Here is an 11017-nt window from a genome sequence, read left to right as displayed (position 1 = left end):
CATTCCAGATCAACAAATAACTGAAACCAGCATATTCTAACCACCAGATGCAGTAACGCCAACAAGAATGGCATCCCAACTAGAGCTATGCTAGCAAGAACGGCATCCCAGCTACAGTAGCGCCAACAAGAATGGCATCCCAGCTACAGTAATGCCAACAATAATGGCATCTTTGTACACCCTCACACTAGTCATGTACCTAGTGAAATGTTTAATCCAGACCAGTAAGATGGAACACAACGCAGCAACACCTTATTGCGTGATTCAGGAAGATATATCAGTGATTGTGCTTTAGAGGCTAGTCATAAGCTACAACAATGCAAGCAAACCCTGCATCTTCTTATACTCCTACCTAATTGCTCCAATCCCAACAAACTCCAATCCAAAACAAATTAAGACGCATACAAACACATAGACGTTGCATCATAGGAATCGAAAATGCAATGTGGACACCTTACGACTCTGGATCACTCGAGCGCAACGGCAGCTCCGGCGGCCTTGAGCTTGGCGGCGAGCGCCTCGGCCTCCTCCTTGGGCAGGCCCGCGCGCACGACGACGGGCGCCTTCTCCACCAGCTCCTTGGCCTCCTTGAGGCCCAGGTCCGTCATCGCGCGCACCTCCTTGATGATCTTGATCTTGGCCGCCGCGTCGTACTTCTCGATCTTGACGTCGAACGCCGTCTTCACCGCCGCGGCCTCCTCGGCCCCCGCCGACCCGGAGGCCGCATCCCCGGCCGCGCCGGGGCCGAGCCCGGCTGCCGGGCTGGAGGTGAGCGAGAGCCGGAGCTTGAGGCGCATGAGGGCCGAGTAGTCATCCAGCTCGGCCGAGGAGAGCGCCAGGAGCTCGTCGGCGATGCGCGACAGCTTCGGGTCCTCGCCGCCGGCCGTCGCCGCCGCCGTGGAGAGGCGGCGGAGGCGGGGGATCAGCGGCGCGAATTTGGAGGAGAAGAGTGGCATTTTGGTAAATTTCAGGGAATCGCGGGGTGGGCGGTAGGGTTTTGCCTCTTCCGCAAGAGCATTATAGATAGATCAGGAAAATGTAAAGAAAAAGTTCGCCTACTCACAGCGAAAGCGTATTTTTGTAAAGGATATGGGAGGCGTTTTCACCCGTTCGATGCCCCAGCTGTCAGCGACCATCGGCCACCCGCTGGCCGCTGTTCTTCCGAGATAGCGACTGACCATATGACCCCACCAAGGGGAGGCACTCTGCAGCGCCAACACCACCACGCCATTCTCTTCTCTCTCTAGCCGCGGCGCGGCAGAGCAAAAGGAAAACCCTCGTCGGAATCGACGCCGCGGCGGCCGGCGGGTAGAATCACGGGTCATAGCCTCCTCCTCCTCCCCCCTCCCCCTCCCATGGAGTCATAGCCTGCTAGATTCTCCCGCCCGCTCCTTTCCGCTGCGTTTTTTTTGGGACTTCTCTGCGAGGTTTTCGGCGCTCCTTTTTTTTTTTTTTTTGGTTGTTGTCTCCTTTCGGGGGGCGCGCGGTCTCCGCGGGTCCGCGGCGGCCGGTCCGTGCGGTCGCCAGTCCCGTCGCTCGCTCTGCAGAATTTCGGTAGGGTTTTGTGGCTTGGGGTTTTGATCTGCTGCGCCTGCATGCTTGCAGGTTCTGGAATTGCGAGGCTCGCTGAAGGGTGGTGCGCGGTTGGGATCTCGCTGCGCGGCCGTCGCTAGGTGAGCTCGAGCCCGTCCACGACTCCTAGGGTTTTGATGCGCCCGTGCGATTTCGACAATGTTCGGATGACTAGGCATTAATACGCTGGATACGAGGGGGGTTTATGAAGGGTTTAGGCCTAGTTCTGCTTTGTGAGAGGAAATTATGGTGGTCATTGTCGTTTGTTATCCGGGTGTTTTTCTGTGGGTCCTGTATGCGCTGAAGTAGATTACGATTATCTGCCTTGGTACATTTTTTCCCTGTCCAAAGTTTCATGTGGTGAATGGCCTATGCAATTTTGTTATATGGAGCTGATATATAAAGTTTTGAGTCCTGCAATTCACAGTTTTTCACACTTTTCACACAGATGCACAGTGTGAAACTTTTTTGTTTCTATTATTTTACCCACCAATCGTCTGGTAGCAAGTAATTTTTTCACGCTTATCATGGGTTAAGTATGTCTCTGCAGATTTTTTTGGTTAGCATGTAAATTGCTACTCCAGCAGAGTCCCTACTCCCTACAGTGCAAGAACATATGCATTCATGTCTTCTGTAACACTTTTCATTAATTTGGTAACTGCAACTTAAGAAGGAACCAGTTTTGCTTACTTAATAAATTGAAATTTGTTAACATTTCTGTTTCATTATGCTGGTAAAAGTTCATGGTCAATGGCTTAGCTGATTTCATGAGACTGGCAGGCCACAATGTCGACGTATCCTGTGCTGAATGACCAGCCAATTGATCAGTGGAAGTTCACGGAACTGAAAGATGAGCTCTCTAGGAGGAACTTATCTACCGATGGCTTGAAGGATGATCTCGTGAAAAGGCTCTTTGAGGAACTTCAGGGTGATATACTTGGTGGAGAAGGGCCAGTTGGTGGATCTCCTCCCGATGATGATCTCAAAGAGGACGAAACCCCTGGTTCGGCTGATGCATCTGTTTGCCAGGCTGCGATGGAACAAAATGTTGATGAAGGTCCTTCTCAGGTTGCACCTCTGGAAGGAGATCCTGTTGTTTCTGTTACAGAGGCTAGTGACAAAAGTGCTGATGCTACTACAGAAGTTAGTCAGGATGCTGTAGTTAGTACCGAGGAAGTTAGTCACACAACTCTTGTTGCAGAGGCTAGTGAGAAAAGTGCCGTTGCTACTGCAGAAGTTAGTCAGGATGCTGTAGTTAGTACTGAAGAAGTTAGCCAGACAACTCTTGTTGCTGCTACTGAAGTTTGCGATGCTCCTCTTGTTGATGAAACAGCGTATGAAATTTCTCCAAGTGATGCAGTGGTAACTAATGGAGATCACCTAGAATCAGCTCCAATTGGTAGTAATGTAGTGAAGGAAGCGTCTCCACAAGCTGATTGTCATAGTGAGATTATTGCAGAGAAGGCTCCAGAAGAAGGCACCATCAAGAAAGTGATTGCTACATGTGATGTTGCCGGTACTGATGTCAAGTTGGATGCAACTTCTGCTAATGGCAAGTTAGATGCTGATATTGTAGAGCAAGATGCAGTATCATCACCTCCAGATGCTAGTCCGTCACATCTTGATCCATTGGATGTTGATGCTGTTGCAGCTGCACCAGGACAAAGTGCTGAGACCCTGATTCCTGTGATAGATTTGAATGATAATGCTTTGATGAACGGCAATGACCTTGAAGATTCTCAGCGCACAAACAGTACCTGCAAACCAACCGTGGCAGGGACAAAAGACCAGGTAACTGAGGCCAACCCTGTTCTAGGTTCTCAAATCAAGTGTGTTCTGATTCCGCATAACAATATATCAACTAATGTAAAAGGTGACCTGAATGCTGACAATTCTGATTTGGAAATAGAGATTAAGAGGAATATGGTCAAACCACCATGCAACATTCCCTCCATAAGTGATGGTATGCAGGCATTGGACGATGACAATGAGTTGTCTAAGGACGGGACCCCATTGCAAGAAATAGAATCTGAAACCAATATTATCTTGGACAAGAAAGAGGACAGTCCTGATGGCACTTTTCCTGAAAAACTGGTAGACAGGAGCTCGATGGAGGAGGATGTGATGGAAAGTAAGCATGTTAATCCCGTTATCAGATCTGATGATCTTGGAGGAAAGACTGTGGTGGTTACCTCAGACCATGAAGAGGTAAAAGAGGTGATCCTCTTTAATACTGTTGCCAATGATTCATCTGTGGAGACAATGGATATTGTTCATGAAGAGAAGCCAGTAACTTCATCCGAAAAGAGGAAACTTGAAGGTTTGTCTTTATCTCCCCATGCATACAGTGTTGGATCAATTCCGGTATACCTTTCCTATATGAATATCTTGAGCATTTTTGTTTTCTTCATTACAGTATATCATTTCTGTGACATTTTTTTATGTATCAGCAAGTGTGTGCATGCACTCTTTCTGTGATTGTACAGTGTAAAGTTCATTGTCTGCATTGCATGATCTTTGTCATTGTGGATTTTGTGTCTTTTGGTAAATCTTTCATGAAACAATTGTACCTCATGTATTCTGCTCTTGTATGGTTTTGTGAATAGGAGAATTTTTTTGCAGTCCTTTAGTAAGATTTGTGGCCTTTATTTTATTGTACATTCCTCAAGTAAATTTGATAACGATTTCTCAATGGTTTAAATGGAGAAATCATGTCTTGTTTTTGTTCTAACTAGCTGTTAAATGCAGACCAAGAAGTAGTTGCGGATGAGCCCATCAAACGTCAGTGCAATGTGGATACTCTCAAAATTCCTAAGCAACAAACATCCAAACTAAGTAGCTCAGATTCTCCAAAGGTTGTGGTTCAGCCTGCCCTAAAACATTTTGTTGGCAGGTCTGATTCAACACCAAGTGGAGGTTCTCACAAAGAACGGATAGGTGAGGTTTCTAAGCTCTTTTAGTAAAGTAGATTCACTATTGCACATCATATCTAATGTTTTCCTTCTGTATTCATCTTTCAGTGCCACTTTCTCAGAAGCCTGCAACAACTTCCTTGAAAGTTGATCGATTTGTGCGCCCATTTACTTTGAAAGCTGTGCAAGAGCTTCTTGGTAGAACTGGATCTGTTTGCAGCTTCTGGATGGATGATATCAAGACCCACTGCTATGTTACAGTATGTCATTAACTTCGTTGTTTTATTTTACCTGTGCAGAATATTGTTAAATGTGCATTTCAGCATTTATTTATGCCTTCTATGACCTTTTCAGGCTTTTCCAACCTTTGCCTTTCATGTGTTACAGCTAAAATTTGGTAAACGATAACAACAAAAAATGTGCTTTAGCCTGTCGCTGCTAATAAACTCTGGTGCTTTTTTATGTGGCGCTTGTAAGGATTAGTTTTACTAGCACATGTGCCCGTGCGTTGCAACGGGTATCCGTGTTCTAATTGTTCGACAAATTTTATGTAAATTACCTTTCATGTCTAAAGAGAAGTTGCTTGTTAGCCATCTCAGTCAGTGAATTAATCCATCTCTCCTGGTTTGAACATATAGATAAAAAAACTAAGGGCTAAGCAAACATAAATTCAATTAATTAATCACAGGATAATAAAGATACTCCTACAATGTTAACATTTGTGCAATAACTTGAATCACAATTATGTGGCTCACTGTTGGAAGAGGGACATGCAACGTAAATAAAAAATGTCATGTTGGATGGAGCAGCCATTGGCGTAAAGGTGGCAATCAAAAGAAACCTACAATGATTAAGAATAAAGGAGGCTATAAACCAACATTAGGCATGGAGTAGAAAGAGCAACTTCACGCCGGCAAAGAACAGGAGCACGCGCAGCATGAAGCCCGCCAAGACCAGCCCCGTACGCCAACTCCGACGCCGAAGCTAAACCGCCCTATGCTCGTCTCCCACTCTGAGACCTTGTCATCCTTCGATCTGGCATGAGCTTGGGGCAAGGTGACCAGTGCAGAGGGCGGCGGTGGCGACGACGATGACGACGGTCGGTTCTGGACCGATACTTAGTACTCCTGGTTGTTGTAGTGCTCGTCTTATTGAGCAAACCTAGTTTTTCTTAGGGGTATTGAACAAATGGGGTTGGGATCGGTCTCCTGGTCATTGAGAGTTAAAAAACTACACGGTGCAAATAATGGGCCTAAGTTAGCCTGTCCGGCTAAGTGAGTCTGCTCGACTTGACCCAGCCCAGCATCACATACACTCGAATCGTTCAGCCCTTTAGTATCAAAAAAAAAAAGGGCAGCCCGGTGCATGTAGCTCCCGCTTGCGCAGGGTCCGGGGAAGGGTCTGACCGCCCTTTAGTATCACTTCGTCTATTATATGTTATAAATAGAATATAAATCAATTAAACGTGACGAAACCAAGAATATCACCTTGCTTTATTAGTAGGTATAGATATAGATATAGATATAGAAATAGATATAGATACCACCTCGCCTATTATATGTTAAATAGAATATAAATCAGTTAAACGGGACGAAACCAAGAATACCACCTTGCTTTATTAGTAGGTATAGATATAGATTCTTGGTGTTCCTCTCTATGAAGGATGCTAGCTTTAGATGTTAGCCTTGTCGTGCCTTATTGTTGTTTCAAAGAATCTTGTAATGCATTACTTATTTTACTGCTATTTCAAATTTGATAATATCATGGTGTTGACTTGCCTGCTTGTCCTGCTTCTGATCCACAGTACTCTTCAGTGGATGAAGCTGTGGCTACCAGGAATGCTGTTTACAACCTCCAATGGCCCCTAAACAATGGCAGTTACTTAGCTGCCGAATTTGTTGATCCACTTGAGGTGATGCTCAAAATTGAACACCCTCCTCCACCGCCACCGCCTACCAGCCTCAGCAAGGATACATCTCCAAATGCAGTAGCCTTCCAACAAGTGAAGGATAACCAAACCATGCTTCCGCATGGCGCCGGTACCTCAAGGGGCCTGTCACCTACTCCACAACCTCATAAAAAGTTGTTTCCTACCTCTAACCCCGAGCCAGAAAGGGAGATGCTCCCATCCCCTCCAAAGAAACCCGGAACAACTATCAAGACACTCGATGATCTATTCAAGAGGACACAGGCCTCTCCGATGATCTACTACTTGCCCTTGTCAGACGAGGAGGTGTCAGCCAAGCTTGCAGCATGCAGCAGGCGAATGAGGAGACATTAGGGGACTCAAACCTGCTGCTCGTGCTGGTATGTTCGTGCCTTGCGGTTGTCATTAATGTTCTGAGCCGAAACGTTGCTGAAATGATCGTGCTTGTTCATCTCTTATTCAGGCACAACCGGTGTGGTCGGCAGATGCTCTTCCCAATATCCGACCGTTGGTGTTGCAGCAGTTAACATGAAGACTGCAGTTGCCGCTTGTAGTGGTTGGTGATATTTTGCGGAGAAGTTTGCACCGTCTTTATCTTGATCACTGAGTAGTCCTTGTGTAAATTGAACTAGCTCTAGTTTTGCTTATCCGCCCAGCTGTGTCAACATGCACACGCCGATTTCGATCACTGACTCAGTAATCTTTTGGATCAGTTGAGCAACGCGCTGCTTGTATGTTGATGAACTTAATGCGTATGAGTCCTACTGGTTGCTCTTGTTGCCGTATCAAGTGAACGCATTTCTCAAGTAACCGCGAGTAGTTTTTGGCCGTTCACTTAGCAGACGTCTGATTGGAGCGATCATAGACGTGCAATTGGTCCTCTCCTTCATGCATAGGATCTAGCCGTGCAGCTCCCACACCAAGTTCGCTGCATGAGCGCCGTTGCCGGTTGGATGGGCACGCCGATTTCAGGTTTGCTGGTTCCAGCAAACATGGATGCCAGTTCCAAAAACATCGGCGCTTGCGCTGGGAGGCTGTCGGGGGTCACAGTGATCGTGTTCGCCGGTTCGAGCAAATGTGAACGACAGTTCCAGCATTTGTCGTTGCCAGCTGCAATGTTTTGTGGCATCACCAGCTAGGGCGTCCAGCTTTGTAGCACCTTCACCTGCAGTTGCAGCGCCGCATGTTTGCTGGTTCCAGCAAAAACATTGGGGCGCCTACTGGGGCCGCAACAATCATGTTTACCAGTTTCAGCATTTGTGGTGGTTGGATGCAACATGCAACATTTTAGGTGATGTTTTCGAGGACATCGAGCTTTTTAGCATATCCAGCAAGTTAGGGTTTAGGGCAAGGTCACGGAGTTGACACATCTCATCTTCGCCGGGATGGAGGATGGAAGAGCGCAGGCGCACGAAGGATGTTCCGTTTTGCAAGGAGTTAGCTGTTGTATAGGTGCTGGTGCATTTTTTTTTTCACTTTTTCTCGTATGTTGCCTACCAGTTGGGATGTACGCATCTTATGGTCAGGCTCTTGTACATTTGCTATGCCTTCTATAAAGATATGGCATGCGATCTGCGTCCTCTAAGAAAAAAAAAAGTATAGCCGGCGGACGTCATAGATGCTCTCAAGTAGACTTTGATGAAGGATGTGATCACAACGATGCTATCTTTTTCGCATAGACCTTATTTCGAATCGGGGCACCATTGCGTAGATTAGAAGGGACTGAAAGAGATTAAGAAGTCACCTTAAAACAGACCACACATATCATTCCTACCATATACCAGAAAGATGTAGGTCTAATCATCTACAACCATCAAACGTACAACATGAAAATCGTGTGAAACATCGAACTGAAGCTCCTGGTAAAAGAAAATTTGAAATGGTCGACCCTGCACGATAAATTTGACAAAATTCTTTCAGCGTAGCTCCAAATATGAACATAAGTTGAGCATTTACGGTCGAGAAACTATGAACCAATCCTTTGAATGGATCCACAACATGGATGTGCATTTTTTATGTAGAACTTATCTCAAATCTGAGCACCGTTGTGTAGTATAGAAAGTGAAAAAGATTAAGGGAAGATAACACATGCAAGCTCACACACAGGGTGCACCCAGGATGCAGGAGCTCACAGCTAACTACATCACAAGAGCCACCCACATGTGCTCTTTTGCATGGCTCGAGACTGGCTCGTTGAAAATGATCAATTCGAGCGTTCCCATCAACGTAGGTTGAAAGGTGTTTCAAAGTTCGTGCTATGCAGACCAAACAATGGATGCGACCAACCAAATAGACCAAATTATTTTTGCGCGGGCCTTGTTGGACATCATGCAGGCAACCTAGGGCATGTTTGGTTCACATCTCTGTTTAAGGGCACTTTGCATATTTGTCCCAGTTGGGCCTGGTTGGGCAAATGCAGGCTAAAAACCAACATCTGCATGTAGTTTGGTTGCCTGCATTAGGCTTTCTGCATGAGGGAATCATCTAGTCAGCATACTGTTTGGTTGCCTGCGTCACTGTTGTTAAACAAGCAACATGTTATTTGGTTGCAAACGGCTAAAGATGTGATGACCACTTCTCACAAGTGATGATCTTACCACACACACTGGACATTGTTTTGTCCTAGCTAGGAAACAAATGGCAGTTTATCCTAGCTACTAGCAAATGCCAGTACAAGTTATTAAGAGCCAACATGGTTGAATAAGGATAGTTCAATGATGCTAACTAAGGTGCTTCCTCTTCCTCGCTTCTGCTCCCGCCTCTTTCTTCTTCTTCCTCTTGTTCTTTTGCTTCAGATCCTTGTCTGACCTCTGTTATCCCACATTTCCTGAGCCCACTCCAACCTTTTGTTCTTCCACGCTTCGTTGTTGAACGCCTCCACACCATGGCCGGAGCTGATCACCTCATCAGGAGCCACATCTTCCTTCTCCGGCACAAATTCATCAACTCCCCATTGCAGGATCCAGTTGTGAATGATGCAACATGCAAGAACAAGCTTCACCTGGGTAGGGTAAGGGTGGAATGGCTTCTGATCTAGGATCTTAAACCTGTTATTTAGAGCTCCAAAGGCCCTCTCAACAGTCACTCTAAGGCTGGAGTGTCTGAGGTTGAACAGTTCCTGAGGAGTCCTAGGATAGTTTCTACCAGCAAACTCATTCAGATGGTACCTGGTTTTCCTGAAGGATGGAAGAACATATGGCCGACATGCATAGACAGCATCTCCAAGGTAGAACTTGCCATCGAGGATGTCGATGCCATCATGACGACTCATGTTGTCACTGAGAATGTTAGCATCATGTGTTGAACCTTCCCAGCCAGCCAACACATATGAGAACTTCAGATCGAAGTCAACAGCATCTAGCACATTCTGGTTTGTGTAGTGCTTCCTCCCTTTATATGCTGTAGTTTGTGACCTCAGCACTTTGGTAGTGACATGAGTACCATCTATTGCTCCAAAGAAATCCTGGAATGGCATTACAATATGCTATTAGTCCACAGAAGAACAGTAACAACATATCAAGGCATGAACTACATATTGTACAAGTGCTCACCTTGAAGTATGGGTACCATCTTGGGCTAGTGTGAATCTTGGTAGGAATCCGGCCAGTTGGTGACCTGATCATCTTTCCAGTGAGCTCCCCAATAGCATACAACACTTGCTTGAAGTACCTGGAGATGGTCTCCACTAATCTCCTCAAGGTGTTGTGTACAACCGTGAACCTGTGGTTATGACCAACAACATGGAGGAACATGGCCACTTGCTCATCCATAGTGGTGTTGATGCTATCTTGTAGCAGGCCCTGCTCCTAAACATTTGCACAAGTCTGTTGAAAGGAGCTCTTTTCATTCTAAGCATCCACACAGACTCTGTGTTGTTGCAGTTGTAGATGTAGTTCAAATTGGTATCCTCTCCTGATCCCGGATTAACAACGGACCATACCGGATGAGAGGTTTCTCATTCCGACGAACAACTCTCTTATGGACCAACATGATCCAGGCCTGAACCATAGCTATCAGCGATGCTACCTGAACTAGAAGCTTCATCCGTTCATGCACAACCTAAGCCACATCCGTGGTGCGGCCAGGGTAGGCGCTATCTGTTGGAAATATGCCCTAGAGGCAATAATAAATTAGTTATTATTATATTTCTTTGTTCATGATAATCGCTTATTATCCATGCTATAATTGTATTGATTGGAAACACAATACTTGTGTGGATACATAGACAAAACACTGTCCCTAGTAAGCCTCTAGTTGACTAGCTCGTTGATCAAAGATGGTCAAGGTTTCCTGACCATAGGCTAGTGTTGTCACTTGATAACGGGATCACATCATTAGGAGAATCATGTGATGGACTAGACCCAAACTAATAGACGTAGCATGTTGATCGTGTCATTTTGTTGCTATTGTTTTCTGCGTGTCAAGTATTTGTTCCTATGACCATGAGATCATATAACTCACTGACACCGGAGGAATGCTTTGTGTGTATCAAACGTCGCAACATAACTGGGTGACTATAAAGATGCTCTACAGGTATCTCCGAAGGCGTCCGTTGAGTTAGTATGGATCAAGACTGGGATTTATCACTCCGTGTGATGGAGAGGTA

General features: G+C 45.8%; 2 protein-coding genes and 1 pseudogene across 2 annotated transcripts; 1 reads left to right on the top strand and 2 right to left on the bottom strand.

Annotated features, from left to right (window-relative positions):
* Positions 1 to 232: 232 nt before the first annotated feature.
* On the bottom strand, positions 233 to 1002 carry LOC123425223 (50S ribosomal protein L7/L12). Its single transcript, XM_045108896.1, has one exon. The coding sequence runs from the start codon at positions 954 to 956 to the stop codon at positions 468 to 470; it is 489 nt and encodes a 162-aa protein (XP_044964831.1). The 5' UTR covers positions 957 to 1002; the 3' UTR covers positions 233 to 467.
* Positions 1003 to 1201: 199 nt separating this feature from the next.
* On the top strand, positions 1202 to 7186 carry LOC123429672 (apoptotic chromatin condensation inducer in the nucleus-like). Its single transcript, XM_045113683.1, has 7 exons — positions 1202 to 1320; positions 1606 to 1673; positions 2353 to 3892; positions 4321 to 4509; positions 4593 to 4744; positions 6289 to 6791; positions 6875 to 7186. The coding sequence occupies exons 3-6, from the start codon at positions 2359 to 2361 to the stop codon at positions 6763 to 6765; spliced, it is 2352 nt and encodes a 783-aa protein (XP_044969618.1). The 5' UTR covers positions 1202 to 1320; positions 1606 to 1673; positions 2353 to 2358; the 3' UTR covers positions 6766 to 6791; positions 6875 to 7186.
* A 2016-nt stretch (positions 7187 to 9202) lies between these two features.
* On the bottom strand, positions 9203 to 10455 carry LOC123425622 (annotated as a pseudogene).
* Positions 10456 to 11017: the final 562 nt, after the last annotated feature.

This window comes from Hordeum vulgare, chromosome 2H (assembly GCF_904849725.1).
Source record: "Hordeum vulgare subsp. vulgare chromosome 2H, MorexV3_pseudomolecules_assembly, whole genome shotgun sequence".
NCBI classification, from domain to species: Eukaryota; Viridiplantae; Streptophyta; class Magnoliopsida; order Poales; family Poaceae; genus Hordeum; species Hordeum vulgare.
This window is presented reverse-complemented; position numbering and strand designations above follow the sequence as displayed.